This window comes from Pongo pygmaeus, chromosome 11, assembly GCF_028885625.2.
Source record: "Pongo pygmaeus isolate AG05252 chromosome 11, NHGRI_mPonPyg2-v2.0_pri, whole genome shotgun sequence".
Classification (NCBI taxonomy): domain Eukaryota; kingdom Metazoa; phylum Chordata; class Mammalia; order Primates; family Hominidae; genus Pongo; species Pongo pygmaeus.
Window position 1 is genome coordinate 127857884 of NC_072384.2, and position 21149 is coordinate 127879032.

Here is a 21149-nt window from a genome sequence, read left to right on the forward strand (position 1 = left end):
GGTCCACTGAGCATGTCAGAAACAATATTCCTCGATTCTTGCAGGTCAAGGGTTCCCTGGAAATTAAAGAAACAATAAATACAGTATTTTTTGATGTGTGGGTTCCATACACTTCCAGAATGGAAATAAGTTCAGTCCACCGGGACCAGCATTTTTGAAAAGTGAAGTAGAATAGAATAAAAAGTATCAGAGTTGATCATATGTTGTAATAATAAGTCATTATTTTGTGAAACTTTAATTTTTCTATACATATACACACATACATAGGTATGTATGAATGTGTACATATAAATGTGGGTGTGTAACCTGAGTCACATCATAAAATGTATTTCTAATTGAAAGCCCATAAAATATCTGATACTGTGATACCACAAAGGTCTACTTATTTAAATTTTTCCACCTACATTTGCATGACTATCATATACCTGCTAACATGTAAACCTATGAATTCAGGAACATAAGGAAGCCATCTTTGGGCCAAAATGAAGAAACTGAAGTAATGATGCTTGGTGAGCTGTCCATAAATAGCTATCCTTTCTCTGTATTTGTTTCTTTCTCCTCTAAGACAGAATATTATGACACACACCAGGAAAAGGGAGATGAAGGCACTCCAGGCCCACCAGGGCCCAGAGGAGCTCGTGGCCCACAAGGTAAGAATAAATTTCTTCCCAAAGCACTTGCTGAACATATTTCTGGCTTTCTTTCAAGGTAATAAATAGCATGTGCTTATGGAATTGACATGGGCGAGGAAAGGGAATGGAGATCTCTTCATTTTCATAGAGGTGTTATTTTTTGATGTCCCCTACTCTTCATATTTTTATTTCATAGGTGGTATACCAGGAAGGTAATTAAATTATCTTTATGTAGCAAAGCATAAAGTTCAAGTCTGTCATGGAAACATTTGCTGGAGGGCAGGAGGAGGGAGTGCAAGGCATTGGCAATCTCAGTGGGATTACGAAGGGAAAAATGGAGACCACAAACAAACTCACAGAGATTTGCAAGGGGGAACTGAAACCCTGGTTTCCTGACTCTTGGAACAATGATCTGTCTTTGATGACATGAATTATTGTCACATGTACTTATACTGTATCACTTTGGAGAAATCCAAAAGTTCTAGGCCAATCACTCTCATCTCTGTCTACATATTGAAAACCCTGGGAACTTCTATAATGGCCTCGTCAAGGTCCCACCCTGTGATTCTGATTTCATTGTCTGGAGGAGGGCTCTGGACACTGAAAGATTGGAAAAACTCCCTGGACTAGTCCAACATGCAGCCAGGACTGGGAGCCACTGATCTAGACAAATTATTGATATGAAGAAGATTTCAAAGGAAAATTTTACTTAAAAGAATAAAATTTCCCAGTGTATTTAAATAAAAGGACAGATGAATACAGACATTGATATAGATTTTCTTTAAAATCTGGTACACTTACTGTAAATCACTCACATGTATATATAAAGGAATTATAACCCCCAGGATATTACAGGTGGAAGCAATCTAAGATGGAACACCAAGACAAACTGCTATCCTGGATGTTTCAGCACTGTTTGATTTTCTGGCGTCTACACTTCCAGCAAAGTGCTGAACACAGAGAAGGCTCTTAGTAAATCTCTGCTGAATTACGTGAAAATGATAATGGTGGCATGATTTACTTTTCAGTGTTAGATTTCTAAGATTAGTTTTCTCTTGTCTAAATAAGTGAAAATTTCTAATATTTGTCTAGGTGAGAGTAGGAAAAAAATATGAAAACTCTGTATTATTAACTATCATTATATTGTCACCCAAGATTTCAAAAGTGGATGGGATAGCATTTATATCTTTCTAAGCAATTGATTTATGTTATATATTCCCAGGTCCCAGTGGTCCCCCCGGAGTTCCTGGAAGTCCTGGTAGGTCCATGTTTCTTGGAGTACAAATAGAAATGCTATTACAAAGGAAAATAAGCTGTCCTCTATTAAGTTTGCATTCTTTACACAAGACAAATGTTTCATTAACTGATCTAAAAGTGTTTCCAGGCTAGGTTCAATGGCTCACGCCTGTAATCCCAGCACTTTGGGAGACCAAGGCAGGTGGATCACCTGAGGTCAGGAGTTCGAGACCAGCCTGGCAAACATGGCAAAACCCGTCTCTACTAAAAATACAAAAAAATTAGCTGGGCATGGTGGTGTATGCCTGTAATTCCAGCTAGTCGGGAGGCTGAGGCAGCAGAATCACTTGAACCTGGGATGCGGAGGTTGCAGTGAGCTGAGATGGCACCACTGCACTCCAGCCTGGGCAACAGTGAAACTCCATCTCAAAATAAAATAGAACAGTGTTTTCAGCTTCTTAAATTGTCATCTTTGCAATTTACAGTGGAAGAAGGAGTGGAGCTGATACAAACTGATACAGAAATGCTCTTTTTCTCTTCTCAGCCGTTTTAACTATTTGTAAAAGCCTTATTGTACAGGATTTTTACAGTGACTTTGGAGTATGAGCAGGGGCCTTGAAACTCAGAGGAGGTACAGAAGTAGAAAACAATGTCATGGTAATGAGGTTGGTTGAAAATGATAGTTTTCATAACATATCACAAGTTGCATAAGGATACCTACATTATACTTTTTCTGTAAAGTTCTAAACTTTCATCTGTGACTCATTAGAGTGTTTACCTTTTGAGAGAGGAAAAAGAGTTGGATCAGGGATGGCCCACAGGTACTCATCAAGTATAACTGTAGTGTGTTCTTTTTAACGAAAACAAAACTAAGAAAAAAGAGCAAAATTTGATAAACTACTGGGCAAGTGCCCTGCCACCAATCATATTTTTCTCTATATGATGTTGTATATTATACTACTTCATAATTTTGAAAATTAATCAACAAAGCAGACTGCAGAACTATAAGTATACTATAATTCCATTATTTAAAAAATAGATACAGAAATGGATAAATATTATATGTACCTGAATATGCATGGAAAGATATACCTCAAACTGTTAATAGTAGATATCTCTTACAGTTAGAATGGGGCAAAAAGATATTTTAGAGCTCTGACATTAAGGAAGACCTCCTTCCCCCTGCCAGGCCCCTAAGTAAAAAACAAACAAACAAAAACAAACAAACAAACAAAAAACAGGCTCCTTTAAGAAGCCAATGAGTGGAAAATTACAAAGCTCTAATTCCAGAAGAATTTTAGGAGTGTTTTTTCTGTTTCTGTGAAAAATGGCATTGGTATCTTGATAGGGATTGCATTGAATCTGTAGATTGCTTTGGGTAGTATGGTCATTTTAACTAGATTAGTTCTTCTGATCCATGAGCATGGGATGTCTTTCCATTTGTTTGTGTCCTCTTCAATTTCTTTCACCAGTGTTTTATAGTTTTCCTTGCAGGGATCTTTCATCTTGTTGGTTAAATGTATTCTTAGGTATTTTATTGTGTGTATGTGGCTACTGCAAATGGATTGCCTTCTTGATTTCTTTTTTGGCTATTTCATTATCGGTGCATAAAAAATGCTACTGGTTTTTGTATGTTGATGTCATGTCCTGCAATTTTACTGAATTTGTTTATCGGTTCTAAGAGTTTTTTTGATGGACTTAGGGGTGAAGAGGTTAATGGGTACAAGCATACAGTTAGATAGAAGGAATAAAGTCTAATGTTTGATAGCACAGTAGGGTGACTATAGTTAACAACAATGTATTGTATATTTCAAATTAACTGGAAGACAGGACATGAAATGTACTCAACACAGAAATGATAAATACTTGGGTCATAGATACTCAAAAATACCCTGACATGATCATTACACTACACATTCGATACATGTAGCAAAATCTTACATGTACCCCATAAATTAGTACAAATATAATATGCCAAAGTAAAATATGATTAAAAAAATACAAAGCTCTGAAACGGATGTCAATCAGAAGATTTTGTCTTTGTGTTCAAATAATAGGACATAATCAGATATTACCCCAGCTGGTTTCTCAGCCCTTTGCTGGTGGCATCTCTCTTCTTAATAAACTGTTTGTGGGACAGAAATTTGAGACTGTCCCCTCCTCACATCCTCACCATTTTAAGATTAGGGTGGGGTTTGTACCACCAGGCACGGCTCCTTTCCCAGGAGATGTCTATCCCCCATCACACCCTTTTATGTGTAAGACACTGGCAGGAATAAAGTCCACTTAACAACTTTCTCTCTTTCTCATTTTGGGCACTGGGGGCATCCTCTAGTCTCTAATAAAAAAATATCTACAAAGTAGCATATATGGAAGTATTCCTCACTTCCTTTTAGATAAAAAGACTACAGTGCATCCCAAACTCTGTTTCAGTTTCTTGTAATAAATTTTCTCGTGGGAATGGAATGTTCTCCACTTTGCTGTACTGTGGTTATTTAACAAGGCCACAGATGAAAAAAGCAAGGATATTCACTTTTTTATTTTATATGTGTTATGTACCTCTACATTGTGCAATTTTTATAAATAAAATTATATCACTTGCAATTAAAAAATAAATTTGTATTAATCAGGAAAAAATGTAAAATACAAGAAATGATTATTTTCTCCAAGGATCTTCAAGGCCTGGCCTCAGAGGAGCCCCTGGATGGCCAGGCTTGAAAGGAAGTAAAGGGGAACGAGGCCTCCCAGGAAAGGATGCCATGGGGACTCCTGGGTCCCCAGGTTGTCCTGGTTCACCAGGCCTTCCAGGATCACCGGGACCTCCAGGACCACCAGGTAAAGATGTGGAAGGGGACCCCTTTTGTGTATAGCATCAAATGACAGATGTGTGCAAACCAGGAGCAACAAACCCTCCTCACAGCTTAGCCATCAGACTGTGTGGTTTTTATGAGTTACCTTTCCGATGGTCTTCATTTCACTAACTGTCTATGAAAGAAACTGATGCAATGACTACTCAACAAATGCAGCAAAGTCTTAGCCTGAGTTTCCCAGAGAGCAGAGCAGGAGGCAGGGACAAACAGAGTGACGCGGGGAAGGATGGGTGGCTATCAAGTTGGCCTTGACCAGATGCAACTGCCTGTTCAGCCCTGGAGATTATCTTCTAAGAAGCCTGTGCCAGGGGAGAAAGAGGCAAGAATTTATCCATTTGCTCCTAGTTCCCATGGGTCAAAGATTTCCCCCCAAGAGAGGAGCAGCCCCCCACCTCCCATCCTCCCACTTCCAGGCTGTGTCTGCATGGTTCCCAGGAAGTCCCACGCCTTGGCATCAGCAGGGAAGCCCCAGGACAGTAGGCCAGAGGTGTGCCGCATGGGTGTAAGGCAACATGCTATGAGGTAAAGGGGTCAGAGATGACAGAGGTGTGGCCCAATGGACTTGAAGTGGTGCTCAGAGGTTCTGACACAGGGAGCCTTTCCTTCGCATCCCTCTACAGAGCCACTTAGCATTCTGTGTTGGCTCATAGGTACAATAGGTCCTCACGAACATATAGATCACACTTTATATTTTAACATACCTTTTCTAGGTCCAGGTGTGGTGGTGTGCCTATAATCCCAGCTTCTTCCAAGTCTCTTTTAAGATGGAGGTTTAGTATCCTCTTTTTTTCTATGTCAAGGCTGACATACAGAGTTCACAGGGCTAATGAAGCTAAAGCTGGGATCTGGGCCTAGGTGCTTGCGGCTCTCTCCCGGAGGTGTCATGCTCCCTCTGTGCCTGCTACACTCTGTCCAGGGGTCTTTGCTTCCTAATTTCCCTTCTCTAAGCAACACCCGTCTGTCCTTCAGACTGCAGCTTCAAGTTCAAGTCCAGCAGAAAGCTTTCAGTGAGTCCACATCCTGTAACCTCCAAGATTATTCCAACTGTAGAAGTTTTCACATTGCCTTATCTTTGTCTTTGTCCGTTTTTCTTACAAGAATCAAAGTATTTTGAGGTCAAAGACTGTGTCTTTTTGACCGTTTAAGCTCAGTATGTAGCATGGGGAACACTGCAGATACTCAAATATTTTTTGAATTAAGCATTCATTGAATATGAAAATGTATAAGTATACAAAAATGTATGAATGTAGAAGTATTCATATAAGTCTACAATAAGTATTAAACTTTTATCAGATTGTACCATTTAAAGATGACCTTCCAGGCATTTTAAAGATGCAGAAAACTGATCACAAAATGGTCATTCTTCTGTGTTCTAATGAAATTTAATGTTTCCAGTGGTACCTTGTTTTTCTTAAATTTGGGACAGCTATGGTACTGTTTTTAAATATTTACTTTCATCACCATTGCCTTCAACCTGTAATGGAAATGACAAAGCCAAAAATTATATTACTGAACATAATTAACCAGTTTAAGAGAAATAGCTGCTCATTGCAACATTACAGTAGCAGATAATGTGGAAGCTGAAAAGAGCTTTCTTAGAGACCTGCTTTAAGGACAACTCAATTGATGTGGACAAGCAACAAAGAGAAAACAGTTGATATCCTGAGTCAGAATCCATTTTTCTTTTACTCAATATATATTAAGCATCTACAGTATATCAGGAAAATACGATGTATACAAAAATACCCAGAATAAGAGTTGATCCTTTGCCTCAAGATGCTAAAGGGATTGTCTGTGTGTTAGTCCGTTCTCATGTTGCTAATAAAGACATACCCGAGACTGGGTAATTTATAAAGGAAAGAGGTTTAATTGACTCACAGTTCAGCACGGCTGGGGAGGCCTCAGTAAACTTACACTCGTGGCAGAAGGAGAAGCAAATATGTCCTTCTTCACAGGATGGCAACAAGGAGAAGTGCTGAGCAAAATGGGGAAAAGCCCCTTATAAAACCATCAGATCTCATAAGCACTCATTCACTATCACAAGAACAGCATGAGGGTAACCGCCCCCATGATTAAATTACCTTCCACCAGGTCCCTTTCATGACACATGGGGATTATAGAACTACAATTCAAGATGAGATTTGGGGACACAGCCAAACCATATCAACTTGGAATAATTGGAAACAACTAAGTAAGATAAAACAGGTTGATTCTGTGACAAAAAAAATTATACAATGAGCTTTCAAAGATCAACTACCTTAAAAATACCACATCTATGTAATATGAAGGGAAGAGCTGGTCACCATGCTTTCTCAGTTGCAGATAAACTTCTAAAGACTAGACTTCCAATACAAAGATGAGAGAGATGCATTTTAAATAATACATATATTACAATACTTGCTAAATTGAAAAAAACACTAATAAAAAATTGTCTTTGGTGCTGTATTTTTATAGGTGGTATTGTTTTTCGCAAGGGTCCACCTGGAGATCGTGGACTGCCAGGCTATCTAGGGTCTCCAGGAATCCCAGGAGTTGACGGGCCCAAAGGTTGGTTCAATCAATAATGTTGTATTAGGATAAGCCTTTTTCATCGTCATTATTATCACTGATTTTTCCTCCTGAGATAACAATGATCCCAAATAGCTACCAGTCAGTGATGACTTCTTTTCCCTTAGCTAAAAGTATTCATTTATCTGTAAATCAATAATTTATTTGGCACCCATGCAATAAATTGCTGGATATCCCTAAAATGTGAGTTTTCGCCTGCATGCAAGGAAAGAAACACTGAAATAGATGTTTTATGTTAGACTCTTGGAATTTTCCCTTTCAGAAGAACTGTATAGCTCAGAACATTAAAGTAAGCAGATCTATAATACATGAATTTTTAAATTAATATGTATAATGTCCTAGATAATTTTCACTACATAAAAATGTTTAAATGTAATAAATGACAGTGTGGTTGGAAAATATTTGTTCTTTCTGAGGACTCGATGTAGCTTTATAAGTAATGCTAGTATACTCTCATTGCAGGAGAACCAGGCCTCCTGTGTACACAGTGCCCTTATATCCCAGGGCCTCCCGGTCTCCCAGGATTGCCAGGGTTACATGGTGTAAAAGGAATCCCAGGTACAAACAATTTGCATGCAAGTGTTTTTGCAAGTACAAAAGAATACACTGCAAGAAAATAAAGGCATTATATTGGTGGATGTCACAACGTGGTTTAGATGAACTTGGAGGGAGAGTTTCAAAAACATATATTCTATTAACATAAAGTCAGCCAAAATCCAAGAAAAGCTGGTATTTTTCCCTGTTCCATTTTAGTTGCTGACCCCTAGCAAAGTATTGTGTTAGGCAGGAATTGTCAACACAGAGTCCTACAAGAGAACAGCAGTTAACTGAAGGCAGTGAAGCAGCTGCATGAAACACACACCCTCTTTCTCTTCCATGAAGAAATATGCTCTCCCTTTTTTTCTCAAAAGACACAACCCTACTCAGTCCATTTTTTCATGTTCCTACTTTTAAAAGAGTCATAGAAAAATGCGGTATTTCACTTTCTTCTTAAGGATGCAACTGCTATTTAAAAAATTGCAACATCCTCAGTGCTGGGGACAAGAGAGTTGCAGAACTGCAGTAAACAAACTGAGGGCACATTTGAATGGGCCAGCGGGCGCTCGGCTCCAGCCCATTGTTACTGTGCAACATGTCAGGCCCTGCATTAATAAATCTTCCAAGTTTTCATGAGAAGAAAGGAATTGGAATTTTTATTTAAAATCTCATGGTGTTTTTAAAAAAAAAAAAATTAGCCACTAAGTCAAATTTTGAAAAGAAAAAAAAAAAAAAAACATTTTATAGCCAGTATCCTGAGGCTTAAATAAAGGATGATTCACAAGCCTTCTCTTGACAACTCTGTGCCAAGCCAGGACTCTCCGCACCACGCGGTTACTCCTGGCTGTCACCACCTCTGCTTTTGACCTCCCCGTCTTCAGTTACGGAACTGCCTATGGGCAAAACTTTGAAGTACAAAACATCTCTGTTTATTGACTGGGTTCCTCTGCCCCTTGTGCCACTCCCCTGTCTACACAGAGCCTGTCTCTCCCTTGCTACCACCCACAGTCCTGACTCTGCCACCAGCACCTTGGTCTTCAGACAATGTCATCAAATTATGTATCATTAACCATTAAGAATTGAAGTTACAGAGCCCTTGGCCTGTGTGTTGGGGGCACTGTTCTAAGGGTCTTATGTGCCTCCATTCCTTTATTTCTCACATCAACCCTAGAGGTTGGTGTTATAATTAACCCCATTTGACAGATGAGGAAGCTGAGGCATCAGGTGGCATAGCTAATAATGTGGTAGAGACTGAACTTAAATCCTCAAGCGTGCTCTTACCCTCCACGCCTGCATCCCCTGACTTCGGTGCTGTCGCCTGTCTCCTAGGGGGCTGCTTTTGGGGAGTTAATCCAAAGGTCTACCTGGCAACCTGGATAGGGAATATTATACATGATCACCGTCCAGTAGCCATTTGCATTGGCATAGGGTCTCAATCCTAAGATGAAAGACTAATGGTGGCAGCCGTGGACACTGTGGGCAGCCACTGGATGATTGGATGACATGCACTTGGGCAGGGATCCTTTGTCCCCTCAGATCCCACTCACTACTCCTTTAAGAAGGCCTCTGCTACTTTCAGTGGCTGCCCCTGCCCTGACTCACAGGCTTGTGAGGGAAGAGGCAGAGGGGAGGTAGGAGCTGTTCCTCATGTTACTCCTGTTCAGTATCCAAATACCCAGGGGAAATGTTCTATTAAAACAAAAACCAAAAGGAAGAAAATGAAGGAGGGAAATAAGGAGGAAAAATAATAAAAGATAAAAAATCATTATTTTCCTATACTCTCCTTGAGTCTCCTCTTTGGCTCAAGGTGAGCAGGTGAGCAGCTCACTGACGCTGATCACTCATTGCATTGTTGCATTTTCCATAGTTTCTCTACATTTGGCCTATCCAGGTGCAGCTCAAAGAAGATATGTAAGCAGTAAAATGGTTTGGATCACTATAAAAAGACACCCCAGCTCAATATCTTGCAAAAAATAGAATCTGAATAAATATGTGTTGATTAACTGACCAAAGACCCACCCAGAAAGTCATTTAAAGGGATCATCTTGACAGAGATATTTAAATACCTATGGGAAGTATAAAATTGTACAATAAAATGCAATTTGGCAAGAGACATTCAAAACCTTAGAAAAGCGACCATTTGGCTCTGCTATTATACTTTTAAAAATTTATTATAAAGGAAATAATTGGATAAATTTGGAGAGCTAAATACCCAGAGACATTTTTCAAAGCATTGTTTACAACAGCTAAAAGTTGAAAAATGTCTACCTAATGTCTAAATGTCTAAAAACAGCATTTAGCTAAATAAATGATGGCTCGCCAACACAATAGGCAGCATGCAGCCATTTAAAATGAAGCTATAAATTCATACTTATTGACATATGTATACTATAATTCCAAAATAGTGTGTCTATGAGTCCTATGCGCTTATGGATATAAAAATGTATCATTAATTTACATTAAACTTTGGCAAATATTATCTTCTAGTAGTAGATATATAGGTGATTTTTAGTCTCTTCTTTCTGCATAATTTTCTTGTAATGAGCATATATTACTTTTAAAAGTAATATATACTCAAAAAATAAAAATATATTCTTAAAATTATGAAGATAAAATTTTAAGAAGCTAAGATCTGAGTTACTTTTTACATGATGTCTTGTTCTGTTATTTACTCCCATTCTCTTATTGCATTTATGTTTTATGATAGAAGTTGTCTTTCTTTCCCCACAAGAAAACACTCTATTTTCTTCATACATTGTATTACCCTGTCTACTTAGAGTTGGCATTCAATGAGGAGTTAGTTAATAATTTGTTGATTTGCAGGAAGACAAGGTGCAGCTGGCTTGAAAGGAAGCCCAGGGTCCCCAGGAAATACAGGTCTTCCAGGATTTCCAGTAAGATTTCATGTTTTTAAATCTTTAGCTTCAATTTGAAAAATTGCACACTCTAGAAATATGGTTGCAACACACTTATCAGTTTGGTGCCTTGCAAACAGTAGGCATTTAATAGATACCTGTTGATTAAATGAATAAATCTGTGACTGATTAAGTGAATGAGTCAATGAATTTATAAACAGTTTGAAATGGTATCAGAAACAGAAAGCAGATTAGTGGTTGCCTAGGGCTGACAGTGGGAACAAAGGTTCATTGCAAATAGGTTTGAGGGAATTTGGGAGAGTGATGGAGATGTTTGAACACGATTGTGATGAATTGTGGCATAATTCTATAAATTTACTAAAAATCATTGAATTGTACTCTTATAAAGGAGAAATTTTATGGTATGTAAATTATACCTCAATAAGTCTGCTAAAAATTAGAATCTTGACTGTCATAGTGAATCAAAAAGTTATAGATAAATATACTTAGATTGAATTATTCAGAGAGGCTTGTTAAAATTTACCAACATTCAAACATAACCTGAATTATGGTGATTGTTCTATGGTATTGAATTATATTATTGTGTGTATTGTTTTGAATTATACTATCTAACTGAATTATTTTTCAGTTTTGGAAGTTAACAACAAAGCAAAACAAACAAAATGCTTGAAATAATAGTTGTGGACCAAAGAGTGTGTTGAAAAAATTCATGTTAAAATTGAAAAGTTCTTGTCCACACTGTTTTTAAGATTGACACAAGAAGAATTCTAACAAAATACAATGCAGATTCATTTGTGTACTACCCTAGGGTTTCCCAGGTGCCCAGGGTGACCCAGGACTTAAAGGAGAAAAAGGTGAAACACTTCAGCCTGAGGGGCAAGTGGGTGCCCCAGGTGACCCGGGGCTCAGAGGCCAACCTGGGAGAAAGGGCTTGGATGGAATTCCTGGAACTCCGGGAGTGAAAGGATTACCAGGACCTAAAGGCGAACTGGTTGGTATTTAGCAACTTTACCCTCCCTATAAATGAAGTACTCTGAAGTTAAGAGATAAAGTGATTTCTTTTCCAAAAATGGTTGGCTGCTCAGCACAGTTCATCGCTCTAACTGCAGAATGAAGCATCTTCAAATTAGCAGGAATAACCCAAGCAAATAGTTACAGTATTTTGACAGAATAAATAGGTAGCATTCAGCGATTTCAACCAATCAAAATTCTATATTGATAATGACCCCATCTCATACACAAATTACAGTTCCATATTTGTATCAAATGAGTCTATGGAAAAGTTCAGAAAATGATGTATAGTGGAAAGTTTAGTAAATATTTTGGAGTAATGTCCATATTTTTAAACAAATGCATAAGAAGACAGCATATTTAAGGGTATGGTAGTCATATAAAGAGATTAAATGTTTTGTCATTTATTTAATTTTATGGAAATTTAATCCCTTTTCATGAAAGAATTTCTCACATATTTAATTGAGGTAATACCTACCAAGATCTTTTTTTTTTTTTTTTTTTGAGATGGAGTTTTGCTCTTGTTGCCCAAGCTGGAGTGCAATGGCACAATCCCAGCTCACTGCAACCTCCATCTCCCAGGTTCAAGCGATTCTCCCACCTCAGCCTCCTGAGTAGCTGGGATTACAGGCATGCGCCACCACACCCAGCTAATTTTGTATTTTCAGTAGAGACAGGGTTTCACCATGTTGGCCATGCTGGTTTGGAACTCCTGACCTCAGGTGATCCGCCCACCTCGGCCTCCCAAAGTGCTGGGATTACAGGTGTGAGCTACTGCATCCAGCCCTAAGATTTATTTTAAAATGTCATAGAGTGAGAGGGTGAGCACCTGTCATCATAATGTATTTACAAGAGGTTTGCAAGGGATGCTGCCCAAACTATTCTATGAAATACCAGTTTCTCCCAGGGCTAACCTGTGTTATCCAGTAAAACAGATCTTACCTCAAAGAGGTTTGGAGAAACTTGGTAAACAAATTTAAAGATTCATTTACAGACCCTTTAATATCAGAATATGAACTGTGAGTCTTCCACATGAAGATAAGCTATCTGGTCTTTCCTAAATGCTTCTGACTACAAAACCCTTTTTGGCTCGCAGCTTCTCTGGGGCCAGCAGTTCTCAAACCCTGCCTTGGCCAAGTCCCAGGCTGTTCACTTTGTGGTGGTTATGCTTATAAAGTGACAGTGCCAGAATTTTGTTGGTCTAGTATTAAGAACATTTGTATGATGTCCCTACTTGCATCTCACTAATTTTTCTTTATAAGTTCTGGTAAAGATGCTCCATAAAGTAAATGAGAGAAAAATCAAGGTGGTGATTTGTTGAGTCTTACACCCTGTCATTAAAAAAGGAGACAGACCACTTAGCCATCTGATTATATTGAACAATGAAAAATTGAGTCAAATTTATTTTGGAGGGCCATGTTGGGAAGGAAGAGTGCTTAAATTATTTTGTCAAATTCAACTTCTTTTAAATCTACAAATCATTTTCAAGGTTATAGCATAAGAAAATTTAAAAACTAGACAGTTTATGAGAGAAAATAGAGGTAGGAAATCCCCTTTGCCATGAAAATACCTGGTGAAACCAGAAATAAAGGTTTGCTGTGCTCATTTTATTTCAGAAATGTAACATTATCATGAATATCACTGCTAAAGTCATTTGAACTATTGGTCAATTTGAATATAGTTTTAGTGGCTATTACCATATGGGAGACCCGTCATTGTAAGATATCTCAAGTGGGACTCAAGACAGTTCCTAGTTCAAAAAATGTTGCTAAACTCCAAAGGACACAAAACGGCAGAAACCTGCAGTGCTCTTATTTTAGTAATAATTCTCATCAAATGCCAAATGCTTTTAATTTAAGATCTCAATGACAGCCTAACTGGTATTCACATTTGGAGGATGATTAACCTGTTGTGGAAGAAGATACTGGAATGAAGCACGATTCAAACACATTCCTGTTGTCACAGGCTCTGAGTGGTGAGAAGGGGGACCAAGGTCCTCCAGGGGATCCTGGCTCCCCTGGGTCCCCAGGACCTACAGGACCAGCTGGACCACCTGGCTACGGACCCCAAGGAGAACCTGGTCCTCAGGGCACGCAAGGAGCTCCTGGAGACCCTGGACCACCCGGAGAAGCCGGTTGGTTAGTTTTCTTTCCAGTCCTGTTTTCCGATGGAGTGGGTTGATGGTTTCTAGAGCTAACGAAGCTTCTCCAAGACTAAGGAAAATATAGAAACTTGCTTCTAACGAATAGAATATGTCAACTCACAGATACCAGGAAAGAATATGTAGGGTATGTTAAAGAAAACTCATTTTTTCTCCATTACTGGGCAATTCAACTGAAATTTCCTAGCATATTCTATATCTATGACATATATATATATATATATATATATATATGAAATGAATAGATCTTAGTGTTATTGCAAATTTGTTTTTTGTGTTTTTTTAGAGACAGGGTCTCACTCTGTTGCCCAGGCTAGAGTGCAGTGGCATAATTATAGTTTACTGCATCCTCAAACTTCTGGGCTTAATAGATCCTCCTGCCTGGTCTCCCGAGCAGCTGGGGCTACAGGCGCGTGTCACCATGACCAGCTAATTTATATTTTATTTTTATTTTTTGTAGAGACAGGATCTTGCTGTGTTGTCCAGGCTGGTTTCCAACTCCCAACCCCAAACAATCCTTGCTTCAGCCTCCCAAAATGCTAGGATTACAGGCATGAGCCACTGTGCCCAGCCACAAATTTGTTGATTTTGATCCATAACTCAATAGGCAGGTTACAAATAAAACTTTAAAATATCTAAGACAAATGAAGGAAAATGGTCTGATAATAGTTTAAAAGTCCAGGTAACTTTTGGGATATACATATACTGGCCGTAGTTCTGGATTCAGGAGTGTGGCTGAAGGTCAGAATAGCATGCTACTGACAGTTTTGAGCAAATAATGCCACCATGGTCATGTTTTACTTCTAAAATCACTTTCAGCTGGGCACAGTGACTCACACCTGTAATCTCAGCACTTTGGGAGGCCAAGGTGGGCAGATCGCTTGAGGTGAGGAGTTCAAGACCAGCCTGGTCAACATTGTGAACCCCCATCTCTACTAAAAATACAAAAATTAACTGAGCATGGTGGCACATACCCACAGTCCCAGCTATTTGGAAGGCTGAGGTAGGAGAATCGCTTGAACCTAGAAGGTGGAGGTTGCGGTGAGCCGAGATCATGCTACTGCATTCCAGCCTGGGCAACAGACTGAGACACTGTCTCAAAAATAAATAAATAAATAAATAAATAAATAAATAAAATCACTTTAAAGGGTGAGACCCCGTAAACCTCTAAATCATTTTATAGTGTCTTCCCTCATCGGTAAAACTTTTTGAGTGCACAACCTTACATTATATGTTATAAATGTATGCACCATTTCTGTCCACACATGTATGTAAATCTTATTTTATGACTTTCTCTATATATTAAATAAACAAATATTTATGTTTATCTGCACCTTAATTTGGAGGCTGCTGAGTTTTTTTGTTTTTTGTTTTGTTTTGTTTTGTTTTTTTCTGGGATGGAGTCTTGCTCTGTCGCCCAGGCTGGAGTGCAATGGCGCAATCTTGGCTCACTGCAACCTCCGCCTCCCAAGTTCAAGTGACTCTCCTGTCTCATCCTCCCAAGTAGCTAGGATTACAGGCACCTGCCACCACGTCAGGCTATTTTTTGTATTTTTAGTAGAGATGGGGTTTCACCATGTTGGCCAGGCTGGTCTTGAACTCCTGACCTCAGGTGATCCACCTGCCTAAGCCCCCAAAGTGCTAGGATTACAGGCATGAGCCACCACGCCCGGCCGAAGGAGGCTGCTGTTCTAATCCAGGTACTAGCAAATGGTGGTGGACCACAGTCCAAGTCCAGCCCACAGTCCAAGTCCAGCCCACTGCCTGATTTTGTATGATCCTTAAGCTAAGAATGGTTTTCACATTTTCAAATGATAGAAAAAAATGTTTAATGATATTTTGTGATGCATGAAAATTATATGAAATTCAAATTAGAGTATCCATAAATAAAGTTTCTTGGAACACAGCTGCACTCCTGTATGTACTGTCTCTGGCTGCTTTTATGCTACAATGGCAGAATTGAGTAGTTGAGTAGATTTGAATCACAAAGCCTAAATTTCTTACTATCTGGCCCTTTACAGCAAAAGTTTATTTAGCCCTGTTCTAATCCATCACCAAATGCTCTGTTGTTGTTGTTGTTGTTTGAGATGGAGTCTTGCTCTGCCACCCAGGCTGGAGTGCAGTGGCGTGATCTCGGCTCACTGCAACCTATACCTCCTGGATTCAAGGGATTCTTGTGCCTCAGCCTCCTGAGTAGCTGGGATTACAGGCACACACCACCACGCCTGATTAATTTTTGTATTTTTAGTAGAGACGGGATTTTACTATGTTGGCCAGGTTGGTCTTGAACTCCTGACCTCAAGTGATCCACCCGCCTTGGTCTCCCAAAGTGCTGGGATTACAGGTGTGAACCACCACACCCGGCCTCTTCTGTTACTTCTAAGTGTGAATCTTTACTAAAGGACTCCATTGTCATAAAACATATTATTATCAAAATTGTCCCATCACATACTGTAAACCTATTTTTTCTATAAATAAATGACTATATAGACAACACTTATCACTAAACATGTTTTTAATGTTTGCCCACTGTGGTCAGAATATTATCTCATGTCCTTATCTGCTAGGTAGGCATTTTTTCCCCTGCGACAGATGAGGAACTTATCAGAGAGGTTAAGAAAAGTGTCCAAGTTCACAAACCCATGTCAGCCTTGCCCATATCAAAACTTACTGCTTTGTTCAACAGCCTTCCTGTGGAAACTAGCCACCCAATAAATAAGTATCCTATCAGTATTCACCAACGTTTAAACTTAATTCCATATTATCAATTTTTTGGAATAGGCTCTTTTCAATAGACCAGCATGTTGGGCTATTAATTTCTTTTTTAGAAAAAAAAAAAAAAAGTGCAGCTCGCTGCCAGCACTCATTTAATTTTACATAAACACATTCTTTGAGGCTGAAGCAAATCTGATTTTCAGTGTGAAATAAAATACAATAACTGTTCTTGGAGTTATTTCTAAACAGAACTTGTCTCTAATCCTAATGTAAGGGGGTAAAGTTAGGACTGTCATCTGTGAGTTATCTCAGAGTAAACAGGAAACGGGTTAAAACAAAGTTTAGACAATTGTCTAAACTTATAATATATTTGTTGATTCAATAAGAAAGCTTCTATGGGCTGGTCATCCTTAAGCTAGTTTTGAAGCCTGTGAAAACAGAGGTTATTTTTTATTTTCTTTGGGATATGTTTATAAACCCTTTATAATTGTATTTTCCCCTATCATCTAAGACAAGCTTCAATACATACCCCAATCTTATGACCACAAATTTCCTTAAGGCCCTAGGGGAGAGCTCAGTGTTTCAACACCAGTTCCAGGCCTACCAGGACCTCCAGGGCCCCCTGGCCATCCTGGCCCCCAAGGTCCACCTGGTAAGTACCCTCTGCCAAATCTGGTGCATGGCATTAGACACACACAACACCCTGACTCTCTTGGAAAAATACTGTCCCCATTATAAGGAAAAAAATGTATTCATTGACTCCAAAAGAGAGCACAGGGCAGTGTCTTACCTGATAAGCAAGCAGGCTGGGGACTTGCTGTAGTTCTCTGAGGTTATCCAAATTATTCTCACTGGTACTTCTAATATAAAGGTTCCAGAAGAGAACCTATGTAACTACTTAAGACGAATTTTAGAGCAGAAAAATCTTTATGGAGTTTTAGTGGGAGAGCAAGTGATGTTTGCCCACTGGCAATTCATCAGGATATTTTCCATAGCATCTTCATTTGAAAACTGATTGTCTTTGCCAACGTGATCTAAAACTGAGTTTTGCATGCATGGAGGGAGACTTACATAGTTCAAGACATCTAGAATATTTCCTGCTAGGAATTAAATTATATTGACAAAATTCTTTGCAGTTCCTAAAGATTAGTCCATTGGATAGGGACAGGGAGGGGAGCATATGATTGGGGTTGTGTTAAAAATTTTTTCTTGGCCGGGCACGGTGGCTCACGCCTGTAATCCCAGCACTTTGGGAGGCCGAGGCAGGCGGATCACGAGGTCAGGAGTTCGAGGCCAGCCTGGCTAACACGGTGAAACCTCGTCTCTACTAAAAATACAAAAAATTAGCCGGGCGTGGTCGTGGGCATCTGTGGTCCCAGCTACTCGGGAGGCTGAGGCGGGAGAATGGCGTGAACCCAGGAGGCGGAGCTTGCAATGAGCTGAGATTGCGCCACTGCACTCCAGCCTGGGCGACAGACCGAAACTCCATCAAAAGAAAAAAAAATCTTAATGTGCAAAAGGGATAGGACGACACAGAGAACTTAGACATTTTCTTTTAAAACAAGATGAAGGAAAGTTGCTGATGTGGAGATGCATATGTGTATTTGTTTCTAAGGTATCCCTGGATCCCTGGGGAAATGTGGAGATCCTGGTCTTCCAGGGCCTGATGGTGAACCAGGAATTCCAGGAATTGGATTTCCTGGGCCTCCTGGACCTAAAGGTAAATTTAAAATTTTTTCAAACACAAAGTTTGTTGTGGATATTTAGAAGATGTTCATATGTATAAATAAAATGAGTAAAATATAATATAAAGATATAAATAGGATATAAGATATAAAATGAGTAAAATAGGAAATATCCATAATACTCTTTAAAATGTTTTCTGGCCAGGCGCAGTGGCTCACGCCTGTAATCCCGGCACTTTGGGAGGCCAAGGCAGGCAGATCACTTGAGGTCAGGAGTTCGAGACCAGCCTGGCCAACATGGTGAAACCCCGTCTCTATTAAAAATACAAACATTAGCCGGGTGTGGTGGCGTGTGCCTGTAATCCCAGCTACTCAGGAGGCTGAGGTGCAAGACTCTGTCTCAAAAAAAAAAAAAAGTTTTCCAAGAGCCATAAATGGAAAAAAATCTTATAATAATGTTAGGTGAATTAACTGTATTTTTAAAAACACAGAGAAAACAACTAGAAGGAAATTCACCAAAATGGTAATAGTGAATCTTGATTGTTGGATTTTAAAGACATTTTTTATACTTCTCAGTGAATGCCTGCACCTTTTACATGTATACATTTCTTTTTTTTTTTTTAATAAGAAAGGAACTATTAAATCACAAATAGCTGATTTTCCCATACACTCCAAAATAAATTACGGAACTTATTTTCCTTTAGGAAAAAAATGCTGTTTCCCCTCAAAGAGGAAACACTCCAAAAAAAATCTAGACGCTGAGAGCTCACACAATCACATAAGCCTGCCCACTGACAAGTACATGAAAGTCCTGTCCAGGATGGCATATGAGTAACCTGAGTCCCTGGATTCTCAAATAGAACTGCAAGTTTTATGACAATTTCATGTTTGTTACAATATTATTTAAAATGTTTGTCAAAAATAGCATCCTTGTTTTGGTGTTTCAGCTCTTGGATTAGTATGTCATCAGTGTTTATTATACATTAATTTTGCCCAAATATGAGAATATTGATTTCAATTTATGAGTATTTGAAATGGAAAACATAATCACATTTCTCATGGAGTCTCAAGAATGGCTTTGAGTCCAATTTCTTGGTTTTCTTCCTAATGATCTGTGAAGTAAGGGAGCCTGGCTCACATTTGTACTTCATTCTTCTTGGACCCTGCATTAATAAATTACATCCCTACTTTGTTACTCTAGGTATTGACTCTCTGGAAGAAGACTATTGACTATGGGAATCAGAACTAGCCCAAGAACTCCTTGAAAGTGGAGATTTACAATTTCACAATTAAACCTAATGAATCCCATGAACTAACTGCAAATTAAATATTGGTCAAATTAGGGTATGAAGGAACTCTCTGAATGCAGCCTTGCTTCACCATGGCTTCCTTTTCTGAACCAGAGAACACAGAAACTGTGTTGACCCCTTTCTCATCTACTATAAATGCATAAGAAGTTAATTCCTTGCATGCAATGGATGCTATAGGGCATTAAGATTTGAAATTCTCTTAAGCAACCCCTGTTGAGAAAGGCTACCCGGGGTGCTGAAAAAGTTCTATATCTTTTTTTTTTTTTTTTTGAGACGAAGTTTCGCTTTTGTTGCCCAGGCTGGAGTGTGATTGGCACTATCTCAGCTCACCGCAACCTCTGCCTCCTGGGTTCAAGCGATTGTCCCGCCTCAGCCTCCCAAGTAGCTGGGATTACAGGCATGCGCCACCATGCCTGGCTAATTTTTTTTTTTTTTTTTTGTATTTTTAGTAGAGACGGGGTTTCTCCATGTTGGTCAGGCTAGTCTTGAACTCCTGACCTCAGGTGATCCACCCACCTTGGCCTCCCAAAGTGCTGGGATTACAGGTGTGAGCCATCGTGCCTGGTCAAAAGCTCTGTATTTTAATCTAGGTCATGCTTACATGAATATATCCATATATAAAAATCCACTTACCTGTACACTGTATGTAAAAAATACTTCAAAAACAAAGTCAAATGGTCAACCAGCATCAGTGGTTTGAAGAATTGCTGAATCAAAATCATAGCCCTACTAAACAACAAAATAGAGAAAGTTATTTTTTCAAATGGGAACCAATGTAATTTGATTTGGAACTTTTAAAAAATTGCTAATTTATCCGTTGGTTTTATTATCATTTAAATTTTCATAAAAGCATCTCTAGCTGGTTGAGAGATAAGAGAGTTACTGCTCAGAATATTTCAATAAGACTAATCCTACAACAATGTTTACTGTTTTTTCTCTGTAGGAGACCAAGGTTTTCCGGGTACAAAAGGATCACTGGGTTGTCCTGGAAAAATGGGAGAGCCTGGGTTACCTGGAAAGCCAGGCCTCCCAGGAACCAAGGTATGCAAAAATTCAAACTGTCACAGAAGAGAGGGCAGGTAACCATTAATTGGCCAGTTTGTATGCACCTACCTGGCAGAGCACTCTAGATGTAGAAATTATCAATATATTTGTAGATGATGAAGATATTAAACTTTTTTAATGTTTCTCTGGATCATCTTCCATTTTAGAAAGGAAAACATAAGGTGTCAGAATGCAGATTTCATCTTGATATCATCTTTAATGGTTTCATAAACACTCAGAGTATTTAAAATGGGACAACTCTAGAAAGAAATGTGGTTAGCTATGAGAAAAACTATCAAAAGTAAAAACATCTAGATTTTTCTCTTTGCAGACAATCCCACAGTCTTCTGAAAAAGTGGAGGCTACATGTCCTGAAGTATTATTAAACATAATCTTATAGAAAAGTCAGCAACTAGAGCTCAAAAAGGAAAGTTGATGGCATGGTGGTGGCTGTGCAACAGGGACTTACAGCCTCCATAACAGAGACCAGTCAATTATCAGTGA

At 38.9% G+C, this 21149-nt stretch overlaps 1 protein-coding gene and 1 long non-coding RNA gene across 7 annotated transcripts in view; one reads left to right on the forward strand and one right to left on the reverse strand.

Annotated features, from left to right (window-relative positions):
* COL4A3 (collagen type IV alpha 3 chain) overlaps nt 1–21149 on the forward strand; it is a 148230-nt gene that overhangs the window by 92748 nt on the left and 34333 nt on the right. For all 6 annotated transcript variants that reach the window (XM_063648006.1, XM_063648005.1, XM_054479336.2 and 3 more), the window contains 11 exons: nt 566–650; nt 1855–1890; nt 4539–4703; nt 7193–7285; nt 7769–7864; nt 10667–10737; nt 11528–11710; nt 13696–13864; nt 17166–17258; nt 18222–18326; nt 20545–20642. In XM_063648006.1, the coding sequence (XP_063504076.1) occupies nt 566–650; nt 1855–1890; nt 4539–4703; nt 7193–7285; nt 7769–7864; nt 10667–10737; nt 11528–11710; nt 13696–13864; nt 17166–17258; nt 18222–18326; nt 20545–20642 (1194 nt within the window). The remainder of the gene's footprint in view (nt 1–565; nt 651–1854; nt 1891–4538; nt 4704–7192; nt 7286–7768; nt 7865–10666; nt 10738–11527; nt 11711–13695; nt 13865–17165; nt 17259–18221; nt 18327–20544; nt 20643–21149) is intronic.
* Nucleotides 3410–21006, reverse strand: LOC134737715 (uncharacterized). The gene is made up of 4 exons (XR_010122893.1): nt 20715–21006; nt 20235–20330; nt 5440–6212; nt 3410–5037 (listed from the first exon to the last, which is right to left on the reverse strand). It is a non-coding gene; the product is annotated as an uncharacterized LOC134737715 (long non-coding RNA).